Source organism: Muscardinus avellanarius, assembly GCF_963383645.1.
Source record: "Muscardinus avellanarius genome assembly, chromosome: 4".
Classification (NCBI taxonomy): domain Eukaryota; kingdom Metazoa; phylum Chordata; class Mammalia; order Rodentia; family Gliridae; genus Muscardinus; species Muscardinus avellanarius.
The window spans coordinates 88009605-88025637 of NC_137789.1; the positions used below are offsets into that span (position 1 = coordinate 88009605).

General features: G+C 42.8%; 1 protein-coding gene across 1 annotated transcript in view; it reads left to right on the forward strand.

Moving 5' to 3' along the window:
• Window positions 1-3139: 3139 nt before the first annotated feature.
• PRKG1 (protein kinase cGMP-dependent 1) overlaps window positions 3140-16033 on the forward strand; it is a gene marked incomplete at both ends in the record, with an annotated part of 1321419 nt that continues 1308525 nt past the window's right edge. Inside the window, one exon of the mRNA XM_080693971.1 lies at window positions 3140-3405. Within this exon, the coding sequence (XP_080550097.1) occupies window positions 3140-3405 (266 nt within the window). The remainder of the gene's footprint in view (window positions 3406-16033) is intronic.

Sequence of the window (16033 nt, forward strand, 5' to 3'; positions counted from 1 at the left end):
TAAAATTTTTGTGACATAAAATTCTTCATATTTATTTCTCTTAAATGTGAAATATGAAAACACTGCTATGGATATTTAAGGACATGACCTCAACTTTATTTAGCAAATTTCTTCAAGGGCACTAGATGGCGACCTTCTCCTTTAAGAAAAATATGTATATAAGGTTTCATTAGTACTCCTCTGATAGTATCATTGCTACATATTTAGAAGAGAGCGACAGGGCAATGTCACATCTCTGAGCACAGCATCATCCATGTCCTAAAGTTCCTGGGTTTTCAGGTTTCAGGCTAGAGGCAAGATAGAAGGGAGAGCCTTGGTTCCAGCTTCTATACTGGCATGACCTTGGACTTTGCCTCTAAAAATTTTTTTTAAATATGAGGTGGTAGGGTTAGATGATTTTCAAGGTTTACTTTGGCTATATTAAATTATTATTTTAATAATTCAACATTTATTATTCTATCAGAATGTCTTTTCTCAAGCTCTCCTTGCATTCTAATTAAAACAACAAAACATTTTAGCCAATGGACAAGTGGATCACTAGCATCAACATCATTTAAGTTAAAACTGACTTTTTTTTTTTTGGTGGTACTGGGGGTGGAACCCAGGGGCTTTTCTACCTCCGGGCTATACTTCCAGACCTATTTTATACTTTATTTGGAAACAGGGTCTCACTAAGTTGCCGAGAGCCTCACTAAGTAGCTGAGGCTGGCTTTGAACCTGAGCGATCCTCCTGTCTCAGCCTCCCAAGCGCTGGGATTACAAGCATGGACCACCACGCCCGGCTTAAAAACTGACTTTTAAAAAAAATAAATTTTACTTTGGAAGTTAGAAATGAATTTAGTTTTGAGGTATGTGTGTGTGTGTATATGAAATTTTGGCTTAAATATTCCTTGCTTTGATATGATGTGTGTATGTATGGCTATACCATCTTGTACTCCACTAAGATGTATGCCTACAATGAACCAATAAAAAATTAAAAATCAATTTATAAATAACATTCCTTGCTTTTTAATAAGCAAGAGAAACATATTTAAACAATATCTTCATTTAAGATAGTATGCAACTTTGGGAAAACCTTTTAAAGAGTAATTTTTAAACTATTTTTATTTTTCTATAAATAAAGTTGAAACTATGTCCTAGATTTTTGAATGTGATCAAAGTTTTTTTGTAATTTATTATTATTATTATTATTATTATTATTACTATTACTATTGTTGTTGTTGTTTATTTTTGGTGGCACTGGGGTTCCTGGAAACCCTTCTACCTCTGGGCTACACTCCCAAACCTATTTGTTTTATATTATTTTTTATTTGGAAACAGGGTCTCTTAAGCCAGCGTGGCTGGCTTCGAACCAGCGTGATCCTCCTGTCTCCGCCTCACAAGTCCGGGGATTACAAGCGTGTGCCACCACACCCGGCTGTAATGTATTATTTTTAAATGTCAATTATTTTGAGTGTTTCTAAAAAGATTACAGCAGATTAAGTTGTTCATAGATAGAAGCAACACAACAGTAACTATCAACAACACAGAGAATCCTTTCTCTAATATGAGTGATGTGGACATACTTGAACATTTAATACCATCAAGACATTCAGATATGGTTTGTAATAATCTCAATTTAAAATGATCAGATGAGTAGAACAGTAAACAATAATGGAACATCCAAAAGCAAGATACATATTTAGGGTTTATTTATAAGGCACAGTACGTGCCTGTGTTCCTTTGCTTAGTTGTTCAGACCAGGCAGAATAGCATTTTTTAACTAGCCAGTAATTACAAACTGATTTGTCTTTTTGAGTAACGTTACTATTTCAGAAAGAACTCTTCGATGTCTTAGCTTCTTCTATTTAAAAAATTACTAATTTGTTGTTCGGTACCTGAAAAAAATGTTCCTCATATGCACCAAATACTCTTCTAAATACTGATTTTTTGTTATTAAAAATGCTCTCTGTGGCACACACAGTACCTGCTTTTAAAGTACAGTAAATAGCGGGCCTCAAATGGGTAGAATAGTCCCTTTAGCGTAGAGTAGGTGACAGAGCTAAGTACAGATGCTGTTTCTCCCCCAGAGCAGAACTGGTAGGGTGACCCAGCAGTTTAGCACTGGCCATCGCCTGAAACCATGAAAGATAATGTTGTGATAGAATTTGGATGCTCAATATACAACATTTAAACCATAACAGATGAAGTAAAACCCAGACTCTAAGATGTTTACAACCAACAAATGGCCTTTCTCTTTTCTGTAAACACTTGGGTTCCCTAATGTATGTTCATCCAATTTCTCCTCCAACCGTTTTAGTTCACAATTTCCAGTAAAGTTTTATGCTCAAAAGACTTGGAACTGGTATTGCGCTGTCATTCCATTTATTTAGGTTCCCCATGTGAGGACTTAATAGTAAGAAACACACACACACACACACACACACACACACACACACACACACACACACACAACACACACTCCTTCCCTTCTGAATCCGTCCAAAGCAGGAAAGAAGTCAAGGGTGTAAACCAAGATGAACTTGTACAGGTCATTGTCTCAGGGCACTCTAATATTTATGAAATCTCTCTCTCTCTCTCTCTCTCTCTCTCTCTCTCTCTCTCTCACACACACACACACACACACACACACACACACACACACACACACAGGCGCGCACACGCACACACTCTTTAGGATCCAGTTACAAGCACTGCGTCATCCCCCAGATCACATGGTAATTGTTGCTATTTCCAGGGTCGAGTGGCATAAAGCTCCCTGCACACACACCCATCCCACTCCCTCCTTTTGGTCCTATACAGTATGGAAGTGATTTCTGTGTGATGGAGCGAGACCGGGCTCTGTGATCCAGAGCTCAGCTGGACCCCGGGCTCTGGGTGGGGCGGTGCGAGGTTCTCACGGAGGGCCGGGCGGGAGGGGGCCGGGAGGAGGGCAGCTCTAATTGGCTTCTCAATGACAGATAGTCACCTATCCCCCGGGGAGGCGAGGGATTAGCGCCCGGCGCGCTCTCCGGCCGCGACTCGCGCACCTCCCGCCGGCGGCGCCCTCCCGCCGCGGACCCTCCCCGCGCTCGCAGCCCTCGCGCCCGCCGTCCAGCCGCCGCCGGAGAAAAGTTTCGCCCAGGGGCTCGGGGCAATCATGAGCGAGCTGGAGGAAGACTTTGCCAGGATTCTCTTGCTCAAGGAGGAGAGGATCAAGGAGCTGGAGCAGCGGCTGTCAGAGAAGGAGGAGGAGATCCAGGAGCTGAAGAGGAGGCTGCACAAGTGCCAGTCGGTGCTGCCGGTGCCCTCGACCCACATCGGGCCGCGGACCACGCGGGCGCAGGGCATCTCCGCCGAGCCGCAGACCTACCGGTCCTTCCACGACCTCCGGCAGGCGTTCCGCAAGTTCACCAAGTCCGAAAGGTGGGCGCGGGCGGGCGGGCTGCGCCGGGGTCGGGGAGCCGGCCGGCCCTCCGCCCGGGAATGGGAAGTGTTTATTTTTATTTCTGCCCATCACGTGCTGTGCTCGTCTCTGCAGGGCTGGGAAAGGCTCCTGGGGAGGCGCGGTGGCGTGGGGGTGGGGAGAGGGACCGCGGAAAGTTTTCTCGCGCCGAACTTGGCCGCTCGGCGCCGCTCTCCTCTGCGCGCCTGGGTGGGGGCCCGCGCGGCCTGAGCCCTGCCCACCCGCCGCCCCGGGAGCTCCCGGGCCGACCCGAGCAGGGCCGGGCTCCGAGGGCCTCCCGGGGAGGGGCGGCGGGGCTGGAGCGGGTCGAGCTCAGTTCAGGGACTGGACTTGCGCAGAGCCAGGGCTCCCTGCGAGGGCGCGGGGCGCGGGGCGCGGGGCGGGCGGGCTCCGCGGCGCACCCAGCCTCCTACACCGGAGTGGGCAGGGGACGTTTGTGCATAGGGTCATTTTCGAGGCAGCTGTGATGTCAGCAAGAAATGGCAAAGAAACCCCACCTTCTGGATGCTCTTGGCCGCGCCCTTGCAGGAGCGCCACTCTTGGGTGACCGGGGCTTGGAGGCTGCTAGGGGACTGTGCACCTGAGTGGCCTCGGGCACGACTGCGCGGCCAGTCCCAAGGTGGACGCCGCGCCCTCCCTCTTCGTCTTCCTTCGGAATCCCTTCCTGGAAAAGTTCGGATCTGGAGGGAGGGCGGGCCGTTTCTCCGGGCGCCTTCGGACTCCTTCCTTTCCTCCTCCCGAACATTTTAAGAGCCAGACCCTGCCAGTTCAAAATGATGTGTCGTTCCTTCGGGGTGTGCAGAGGAGGCTGCGCGAGTTTTGGCCACAAGTAGGAAGCTTTTGCACTCCATTCGCTGCCTTCACCGGAGAAGGCAGATCGATTGGCTGCAGCATTAAAGCGCCTCTGGACATTAGGGAGAGGAAGTGCAGACTCCAAAGCCCATTACTGGCTTTTAGTCTCTGGAAGTGCACCGCCGAAAGTGCCTTTCTCAGGATATTGAATATTCCATTAGGCGCGCCTTCGCGCCCGCCCCTCCGCCCCTTTTTCTGCTTAGATCACTTGGTGTCTGCTTTGGGGCCCCCAGGGCCCAAACCATCCCCTCCACCTGTGTCCTGGAGCGCTTGTCCTCTCCTCCGAGCCCATCCAGGCCATTCCGGGGCCCTCCTTGGCTCCATTTCTCAACTGTACCCCCGCCCCGTCGGCTGCTGGACTTCCTCTTGTGTATCTCACAGCAGAGGGGCGCAGAAGAGACTGGGCAGAGTTAACAGCAATTAGATGAAGTCTGGGAGCCCTGAGTGGGTGGGGGGAAGAAAGAAACCCAGCGGGAAGCGGTCCCCTTCGGAAATCCGGAATTCACGTCTGGGGGAACAGCTTTCAGATTTCCCGAGTCGCATTCCCGTTAGGAAGTCACACTGTCCGAATGGTACCTTTTGGCTCGTCAGCCTCGAAATTCCCTAGTGGGCGGAGCAGTGGCAGGCTGCGTCCCTTTGGGGCTGAGGCTGCCAGCAGAGCTGGATTTGGCCTTGCCCGGGCCTGGGAAGCGGCTGCCGCCGGGTCTCCGCCGCGCTGTGCATTCCCGGGCGCTGCCCTGCCCCGCGCGCCTCGCTCAGCAGCTGGAATCAATCTGCCCACCTCCTTAGAAGCCACTCGTCAGCGGTCACCCCGCAGCTGCTGGCCTCCCGGAGCTGCCGGTTCGGGCTTTATCGCATTTTTGAAATTTCAGATTTGTGTGTCTGGGCTGTGCCCCCCCCCCCCCCCCCAGAGTTCACAGCGCTGCGGTGCCACAGGAGAGGCTTCCCTGGGGGCACGGAGAAGACCCCTGGGAAAACTCGCCTTCCCAGGCTCCTCTCCTTCAGGCGCCAGTTCTCAAAGAGGCTTTTTTTTTTTTCTTTCTTGACAAGAAATCTCAAAGAATGAGCTTTCGAGTGTACTGAGAGGAAATGGCTGAGCTTTCATGTGTCCCATCCCAGCCCCTTAGCATTTTCTCCTTGGGGCAGAAACATCCCTGTGTACTGGGCACGTATTTGTGGCTGGAGCAAGTAGCTGGGCTACTTTTCTACTTCTTCTCTACCCCGATATAGCCTGGGACTCGGGGCAAACTTTTCCCCATACAGAGTTTAGTTTCTATCTTTCAAATGGAAGCATGAAGTTTATTTTTAGCAAGGTGACTCATTAACTTTTAAAGAATTTTGACAGGTATAATATATAGAGATAGTGACCATTGAAATTAGGAGTACATCCTAAAACTGAAAGAGAAACTGCTTGGTGGGCACTGATGAGACACCTTATTTTGACCAAGAAAAAACTTTAAAAAGTATTTGAGAAGCTGGGGGTGGTGGCGAAGATTTGTAATCCCAGTACTTGGGAGGCTGAAGACAGGAGGATGGCAGGTACCAGGATAGCCTCAGCAAATAATGAGGCTCATTAACCTAGTGAGACCCTGTTTCAAAATAAAATTAAAATAGGGCTGGGAGTGTAGCTCAGAGGTAGAATGCCCCTGAGTTCAATTCCCAGTCCCCCCCCCCCTCTCTCACACACACACACACACACAACTACTTGAGATATAAAGTTTAGTGGTAAATAAGATGCTTTCAAAATGTTCAGCCGGGCGTGGTGGCACACGCTTGTAATCCCTGCTTGGGAGGCAGAGACAGGAGGATCACGCAGGTTTGAAACCAGCAGCGCAGGCTTCAGAGACCCTGTTTCCAAATAAAAATATAAAATAGGTCTGGGAGTGTAGCCCGGAGGTGGAAGGGCTTCCAGGAACCCCAGTACCACTCCCCCCAAAAATGTGTATTTTCTTTTATTGTGGTAGTGGGGATGGAACCCAGGGGTATTCTACTTCCGAGCTACAACCCCAGCCCTATTTTATATTCTTTATTTTGAAACAGGGTTTCACTGAGTTGCAAAGGACCCCACTAAGTAGTAGCTGAGGTTGGCTGAGAACCATGGTCCTCCTGTCTCAGCCTCCCAAGTGCTGGGATTACAAGAGAGTGCCACCAAGCCCGGCGTGTGCATTTTCTAATTTGCAGATAATTGGCTGTTGGGAGTAGGCTTTCTATCACTGTCTTTTGCTAAAGGCCGTGCAGCTTGAAGGGCACTGAGGGACTGAAGCAGAGAACTTTATTGCAAAGCTAATGTTCAGTTGTTGTGGCTGTCACTTTTGAGTGATAGCTATTTGTGCTCTAGGTTCATTCCAAACTTCATTCGAATACTCAGTTTTTGCACTAAGAGGACAAAAAAATGTAATTTCAAAATACAGGAATTCATTTGGCGGGAAGAATAGGGAACTTTTTCCCTATAAATACTGCTTTAGACAAATTTTACAGTCTGAAAATTCACATAATCGGTGACAAAAACATCTTAAGCATTTACTGTAGGGGAAGGAAATGTAATTCATTGCAATCAAGTCAGTCTAATTAGCCAGATTTCCATGTGTCCACAGAGGGTGTAATGCACAATCTCCATTAAGAATGATCTAAGTATCTAAGGAATGCTTAGATGAAAATTATACCAGGGAAAAGGAAGATCTGAGCTCTCAGTGTAAGTATCAAGTGTACAATCTGATGATCATGTTTAAAAAGAAAACATTCAACTTATTACCCTACTTGTTTTCAGCCCCCTTAAGAAATGCCCAGTAGGGATCAAGTGATTATCATTGAAATCTGCAGGCTGCTTTTGAATGATGGTGATGATATTTTGAATTTCTATTTAAGATGCTTTTTGTCAAAGAACTCCAAGTATTTCACACATATGTCCACGAATTCTCAGTTCTCTTCGTGCACTTATTCCACAATAAGAATTGCCTGTTACCCTTAATTTTTCTCTTTAAATTTGTCAACACACCTAAATTCCTTATTTTGATTGAGTTAACCAATGTGTGTTCAGGGGGATGTACAGGATTTTAAAATTAACTTTAGCAAAAGTTAGCTAGAATCAATATTAGTTTGTTATAGGAATAATAGGCAGGCTGCATTTCAAAACCATTTGAGGTGTTTTTTTTTTTTTTTTTTTTTTTTTTTTTTTTTTTTTTTTTTTTTTTGGTGGTACTGGGGTTCCTGGAAGCCCTTCTACCTCTGGGCTACACTCCCAGACCTATTTTATATTTTGAAACAGGGTCTCTTAAGCAAGCGAGGCTGGCTTCGATCCTGCGCGGTCTTCCTGTCTCCGCCTCCCAAGCGTAGGGATTACAAGCGTGTGCCACCATGCCAGGCATTTCTGAGCTATTTTTATTGAAGATGTCTGGATTTTTGATGATGTTACTTGACCTTCTGGGACCTGAGCATTGCTGTGCAGGGGCATTGGTACCTTAAGATGGATGCCCCACAAGCTTGATCCAGCTGAGGGCCAGTTTGATCTTTGGACTATATCAAGGGATTTGGCCCAATTTTGATCTAAGTAACATCATTGAAGTAGTGCGTTCCATCTGATTTCCGGCCCAGAATCAACTAAAAACATAGTGTTTTAAAGTAGCAACAACAGGAATAATAAAGACAGCTGATCTTAGCAGTTTTACTGATAATCTGTTTACCTAACAGCAGCTCATGGTTTTCTTATAACAATTCCAAATAGTCTTCCAGTTTTTCAGGGACAAGTCAGAGATTTAAAGAAATTAAATCATTTGTTTATAGTCCCACAATGAGGACATGCTGCAGACCAGTTGCACCCCCAAATTACAGTTTTTTTAGAGTCCAACTTCCAAACTGCTACACAGTATTTCCTCAGAATAGGGGTGATTCCATCTTAGTAACTGGAGAATTTTTTCACTACAAAGAAATAAACCTGCATAAATTAGGACTTAAAAGTCATAAAGCCAGCACTAAATGGATTCCACAAGAAATTGCCGGTAACTTGTGTCCAGCACATACACCACGATGTGCTTTTGCTCATCTGGGATTTCCTCGGAGCCCTGCTAGTGAGATTGCCACTCACCAATCTTCTCTCCTCTTCCTTCCTCACCCTTCTCAGGCTGGAGGCAGGCGGATGAAGAACATCATTATGAAGGATGCTAAAACGATCTCCGTGCTTGCTTTGGATTTTTTTGGCCTCTTGCAAAGCCCCTCTTTTACCTCTACCATTCTGGCCATCCAAATGTTTGAGCCCTAAGTACTAATTGTGTGTGTGTGTGTGTGTGTGTGTGTGTGTGTGTGTGTGTTACTGGGTATTGAACCAAGGGGTGTTCTATCTCTGAGCTATACTCCCAGCCTCATTTCATTTATTTTTTTGAAACAGAGTCTCACTAAGTTTCTGAGGTCTTGCTAAGCTGCTGAGGCTGTTCTTGAACCTGAATCCTTCTGTCTCAGCTTCCCAAGTACTGGGATTACAGGTGTGCGTCACCACCTCTGGGTCCTAATCAATATTTTATCAATACCTTAGGCTGTTACCTCCTTTGAATAACACCAGAATATCCTAACAAGAGATTTGGAGAGAGGATGTTCAATTAATTAACTCAGATGATTAATATTTATGATAGGAATTTAAGGGGAGGTAGGCTGGGAAAGGCAAGGAGGATTCGGGGGGGGCGGGGGCAGCTCAGAAACATCTTTGTATTTTGTCATTTGAAGAAGACAGGGTCTGAGCACCAGCACTTCACCCACACTTTTAGTCCGAGCTCTACCGGAGGTGCTGAGCTCCCCAGTTTAGCGATGAGAAAACAGAAGCGACCATCGTGGGTGTGCCCTTTACAGGATCTCAGAAATGAGACCAAGAAGAGCATACAGGTTCCTTGATTTTGCACAAGTCCAAGAGCTGGTGAAGTTATGCCTTCTGCTTATGTGCAGTTAAGATGCCTTGCTTTGGGGTTATAGTTCTGAAACCATGTCCATTTTCCAAATGTATTTGCAGAACACCAGGAGTTCTTCTTCCTTTGAATCATCCATCTGTGAATGGGTGGAAAGTTTATTTTTAACCATACATTCATTAGAAATTTGACCCTCATGCAACTATTTGTAACAGATTGAAAAAACACAAGCTGTCTTATCTTCTTCCTGACTAAGGGCCTGTTTCCTAGAGCCTTCTCACCAGCCTTTGTAGAAGATGCTGAGCCCATGTTAAAATCTTTCTTTTGATAAGGTTTTCAGGTGATTTCACAGTTGCTCTGGGTATGAATAATTATTTTCATTTGCCACTGAGAATTTGCTTATCAGAGTTCAGGCCCTGGTTATCTAGGTTTCTTGTAGCTCTTACAAGTTACTGTGAGCTCTGAGATAAACCAGGGATAGCATATCCTGTTTCACAAAAGTGAAAGCTCAGAAGTTTGGGAATTGTCAGAAAGGAATACTGACCTTGAGTCTGGCTTTGTTGGCATGCTGTGTGGTTGAGTCCCCAAAGAGAAAAGAGGAAATTACTTTTAAAAGGGGGGAAAACACACACAGACACACATAGAACACAAGTATGTGTGTGTATATATACATATGCATACACACAAAACACTAAATTGTCACTTTTCTATTTGCATTTGTAATAGCTCTTACTATAGAACTCCAGTTCCTTATAGAAATGACTATTTCGTTTTAGGAAAGGAAGAACATGGATTCTTACAGTTTGTCAAATGCTTGTGCTTGGTTTTGGGCACAGACCCCAGCACTGTCTTCCAGAACAAGGAGTTGGAGTTACTTTTGATGTAGTATATATTAATTTTATCCAGTGATGATTATTTCATCCATTTCTTTGTTCTTGAATCTGCCTTTTGTGTGGGTTTCTTTTTGGGCTTCTGTTTCTCCCTTTTAGCCTGAAATCTGCAAGCCATATCAGACTTATTTTTTTATTTTTTTGCAGTACTGGAGGTTGCACCCAGGGGCATTCTACCTCCGAGCTACACCCCCAGCCCTATTTTTTATTTTTTATTTTGAAACAGGGTCTCACTAAGTTGCAGGTGGCCTCACTAAGTAGCTGAGGCTGGCCACAAACCTGCGACCCTCTTATCTCAGCCTCCAAGTACTGGGATTACAAGTGTGCGCCACCACTTCATAGTAGATCTTTTTTGTTTGCAAAAATCATAAAACACCAAAAATAGGGCAGAATTCTTGCTCTATTATTCTAACCTTTTATAATCTTTCATGTCTTCAGATATTCATAATTTGAATTACATATTATCTATGTAATTTTAGTTTACTGAAGTATAAAAATTATTTATTAATTATTCCTACTGAGAATAGACAATGCTGTGAAATATTTTTTCAATAAAAGATTGACATACCCAGAACATGTATATCATTTGAATAGATTTGTTTTTTACTATATAAAGACCAAATATAGATCTCATCTCCTTGTTTTATTTATTTTCTTAACAACAGATTCAGTTTTTTTTTAAAAAAAATGCTTAACCTTCTCTGCACTACACACTGAACATTACTAGTGGAGCGCAACTTTAGGGTATACTATGTTGATTTTATCTTTTTTTTTTATTTTTGGTGGTGGTACTGGGGTTCCTGGAAGCCCTTCTACTTCCGGGCTACACTCCCAGACCTATTTTTACATTTTTATTTGGAAACAGGGTCTCCTAAGCCAGCGCGCGCGGCTGGCTTCGAACCTGCCCGATCTCCTGTCTCTGTCTCCCAAGCGCGGGGATTACAAGCGTGCGCCACCACGCCCGGCTGATTTTATCTTAAACATTTTCATGTTGTTTCTTTTCTTGAAGTGGGAACTGAACTCAGAAGCATTCTACTTCCAAGTTATACCCCAAGACCTTTTATTCTTTATTTTGAAGCAGGGTCTCATGAAGCTACTGAGGCTGACCCCCTGTCTCAGCCTCCCAAGTACTGGGATCACAGGCATGCACCATCATTCCAAGCTCATGGTGTTTCTTGTGTGCGCACATAATAGAAAACCTATACTACCTTAGAAAATAATGTTGTTTTACATTCAGTCAATATACAATTTATATTGACTAGAACATTTTAAAATCCTAAAATTTTCCTTGTCCAATATGCTACCTGGCTGTTTAGCCTTCCTTTGGTGCACTGATCTGATCTGAAACCAGAGCCCGGTCCAAGGAGTTAGTTTGCTGTCCCAGGAGTTGGTTTTGTTGGGCGTTGTGTGTGTATGGCAGGTTGCTAGCATGCTGATGTGCAAGGGGTATCATGAATGTGCTGCGTTCATCTGTTTATAAAAGAAAGTCTAGCAAGCTGTCTACTATAATTAGGATTTAGTATTAGGATTTAGTTTGACTTTCTTACTTGTCATAGAGATTATGCAACTACAGTTCTTAAATTATTCTCTTGGTTATACTTGTTGCTAATTCAGACTGTCCTTTTTCTAGTCTAATCTAGAGACTGCTTTAATGTGTTTGAAATCCTCAGATGTGTCTTTATTTGAACACTCTGACCTCAAGTGCTGCAAAAATACTGCTGAAAAACCCTATAGGGAACTTCAAAATATTTGTATGTTTGCCTTTTACAAATATTACTTGGTCTGTTTATTCAGCACCATGATACTTTTATTGTCTAACAGGCAAATCTAAAGCCTTTGGGTAAATGTTTATATTTTTCTTGATGCCTCTCATTGCCCACATAGTGTGGATGGTGCTAATTTCACGTATCACATGGCCTCCAGTGGACTTGGTGGCATATGCTAGGAATCCTTAAAATAGGATATTCTTTTATATCTTAGGTTGTAAACCCCTGGGTGGAAACCAGGTCTGTTTGCAGTAAAAATTCCAACTAAATAAAGCCCTCAGTTTACTGTGCTTCTCTTTTCCCACATGCTACTTTTCAGAGAAAAGGTAAGAGCAGCATATATCTAGAATATATTCAGAACAAATGAAAGACTCTTTGTGCCTTCCAGAGAGTCAAACCGGTCTCTTTCAGAGACCAAGGTTACTTCAAAATACTCCCGTGCATTTGTGAAATCATGACACAGCGATGTGTATTTGATTAGTTGTAAGGTTAAAAATGAGTAAATAATGGTTTAAAAATCAAAATTCATGAATTATTCGTTTCCGACAGAGTAAGGCTGAGTGCATTTGCAGACATTTCCCTTGGGAAAGCCATTTGCTTACATTCCGATTGGCTTTCTTGACTGGAAGGATTACAAATATATGGCAGGAAATTGCAAATAATACACAGTCTAGTCTTTTCACAAGAGTGTGTTGCACATGGGAACGTCGTTTGTCTCGTGAGTCATTGCAGAAGAAATGTTTGAGAGCATTTGATCAGATGCATGGTTCCAACAAGTCAGAATCTCGACTCTGACTTGTTAAGCTATGCATTTATTGCTAAAGGTTGTTAGACTCACTATACTCTCCTTAGCACATAAACGCAACGTTTACCCAGTTATAATGCTCATATTAGTAGTATCACCAGGAATGTTTTTGGTGGTTCTACAAGTGAATTTATCTTATATCAATAGTTACACATTTTAAGAAATAGTGGAAGAAAGCATATAACTATCACATTAAATCCATCTAATTGTTTTAAAGTCATTTTCAAGAAGAGGAAAAAAAATCTTGTTTCTTTGCTTACCCTTGTTTCTTTGCTTGCTCCTGCTCTGTTTTTGAGGATTCTGGTGACTGAGTTCTCTCTGTACCCATTCTGGGAATTTTTTTTTTATATGACTCCTCTCAGTGTCCTCAGGGGAATTGAAGTGAGCCCATAGAGTTAGAAATGGTGGCTTTTATAAAATGTACTTTTGCTTTGATGTCAGTTAAGAGTTACATTAATATATAACAGGAAAATCTTTTAATTTCCCCCAAGATTTTTGAGTCCCCTCACTCATAGCTGATTAGAACAGCCCAGTAATAATAAATGGATGCTGGGGCACCCGCCTCCTCAGCCGGGAGTCTCTGGGGATCTCACTTCCTGGACTGTGTCTGAAGCCTGTCTTCTCCTCCTCCGGCTCTTTCTCAGTCTTGAGAGTAGGTTCCTATGGCTGTGAATGGCCATTCCATATTGGACTTATTTATAGTCAGAAATAAGTGATGCCTTTCTCTCTCTCTCTCTCTCTCTCTCTCTCTCTCTCTCTCTCTCTCTCTCTCTCTCTCTCTCTCTGTCTCTCTCTGTCTCTCTCTTTTTAAGCAAGTAAACAATTTGGAAAATGATGGGAGGGAAAAAATCTTTAGTAAAATAGATATTAATTTTTTCTTAATCTGTATTCCTTTTATATGTAGGAATCTAAATCAATTCGAATGATGATAACGAGCTTAAATTATATTGTTAAGAGGAATGGAGTATAGACAAAGGTGAACATTATAAGGAGAAAACAATATATTGCATGCATAATTAATAAAGTAAATTTTTATGGAGAATAGTTCAAGTTATCTCCTTACCCATTTAAGAAAGGAAATTTTCATTTGAAAATAAGTACCCTTCTAAAAGTGAGAGAGAAAAAAAATTGGAAGAGTGGGGAGGGGAATGGAGAGAGAGAAAATGAGGGAAGGAGATCTCAACAATCACCACAAGATGGCAGCAGGATATAATATTTAACAGTTGTACTTTTAACTAGCATGAATTGGCTTGCAGTTGAATTTTAAGATAAATGTAGTATTGAATACATAGGACCTTCTGTTTTTCTAATTATAGTAGTGATTGTGGGGTCTGTATTTAAAAAGCCGAAGCAAATTCCTCTCCAGTGTTTGCCTTTGAAAAAAAAAAACCATGAACGACACAGTTTACATGCTGAGTTCTTTGAACATTGATACCAGTTTGAGGGAAATTCCTAAGCCTCTCTGAGGAAACCTCTGGACTCATATTTGGCTGCGGGAAGAGAACTGGGAGGAACACTAGACAGTTAATACCAGTAAAAAATGTGTGAGGAGATAGAAAGAAGAGGATGATTGCCTGCTCAGTTCTCTCTCCCCCTTACAACTAAAATAAATTATTATAGGAAAAATCAGATCAGTTCATGGATGAAACCTCTAGTAGCCTGTTGGATTTTTTTGAGCATTTTGTCATTCTGGAATGTAATTAACTCTTGTAATTAACTCCTTATTAGAAAAAATCGAATAATCTAGTGAATGTGATTATATACACATATTTAAATATTTTCAAAAAAGAAACTATTTTATGAATTATTCTAAATACAAACGGCCCCTTGATAACTTTAGGGTAAAAGGAAACTAGGAGAGTCCTCCCTGCTACAAGAAGTGAATCAAGGGTCACATTTAATGGACCATGTGTCTTTGGATCAATATTCCCGAGGAAAGTGTCACTCAGCCTTCCTGTAAAAGGCTGCTTCATCCAGTCTGTGACCCTTCTCATGTGACCCCCTGGGGCCTGGGCGTGACGTCGTCTCCCTGCTGGCTGGCATCCTTTGCCACTTAACTAGGAGGAGAGATGGACTTACTTTGGCCTGTTCTCCTAAGTAAGAGTCAGTGGTCAAGGGAGGGGTAGCGTGGGTAAAAAGGAGCCAGTCGGAAGTTAAAGCTATCGCTTCGCTTCTTTAATTTTTTTTTTCAGTGCTGTGTTAGCTTCCACTTAGTAAACAGGTATAGAGGGAATAGAGAAAACTTAAAGCAGGGCAGTATTTGATAACAAATTGCCTTCATAAGAAGTGTTTTAAAAATTTTGTGATGTACTTATTTGAAGATGTCAATATACAAGCGTGTTCTTTGAGACAGTAACATATTTTTCCTAGATTAGGGGGAAAAAAGTGACCCAGACTGTGGCTGCCAGAGTGTTGGTGTAGATCAGGTGTGGGGCATGCTTCCTGGTGCTGCACCTGCACAGTGAAAGCACATCGCCTCTCTTAGACACATGGAGTAAGCGGGAAGTAGCACTACCTTTTGTTTTCTCAGATCTTTCTGGTTTGTTATCCAGGCAAGAAAAATTTGTCAAGTATAGCCACAAAATTGGAAGCATCCTGCTGTGAAACTGTCTGCTCATCTCACCTTACCATCCGGCTCCAGGGCATCATGGGCAGGCAAGATGAGACCGCCAGCCACTCTCTGGGCTTCTAGACGTTAGAGCTGTCAGAAAAAAGTCTTCAGACAGCTTCACCTCTACTCACCATTTAAAATCTGGATATACTTCTTTGATACCTAAGAGCATAGATTATATTTCAGATTTGCAGGTTTTAATCTGAGGCTATGTCTCTTTCCTTAATTGTTTTAATTGCAAAAGCAATGCATGCTGGTCATCAGATAATGGAAAAAAAACAAAATTTAATTGTTTCCTCCCAGTCTTTCCTATCTGTCCTCCAGTAGGGAACCAGTGTTAAGTTGTATGCACGTCCACACAAATTGTTACATAGAGGATTTCTTTGCTCGTTTGGAGTTTTTTTTCTTAATAATGGTATCTAGGTGTTTTTTTCAGATCACTTCATATCTTTCTTTCTAAAAACGATGTACTAGTAGTCCATATAATACATATGCCTCAACTTATTAATCAATAGCTATTTTTAAGCAATATCAATACTGCAACTAATATTCTTGTATACATTTTCTCAGATGCTTTTTATTTATGGGATGAGTGCTAAAAAAGTGGGAGTGCTAAGTCAAAAAAGGTGTCAATTTTAACATGATGTTTTAGTTTATGTGAGAATATGTATACTTTATATGTGAGATACATGACCCACAACATTTTCTATTAAAAAGAACAGATATGCTGGTGGCATCAATAACATTAATTTTATACATTAAAAACAGAAAGAAT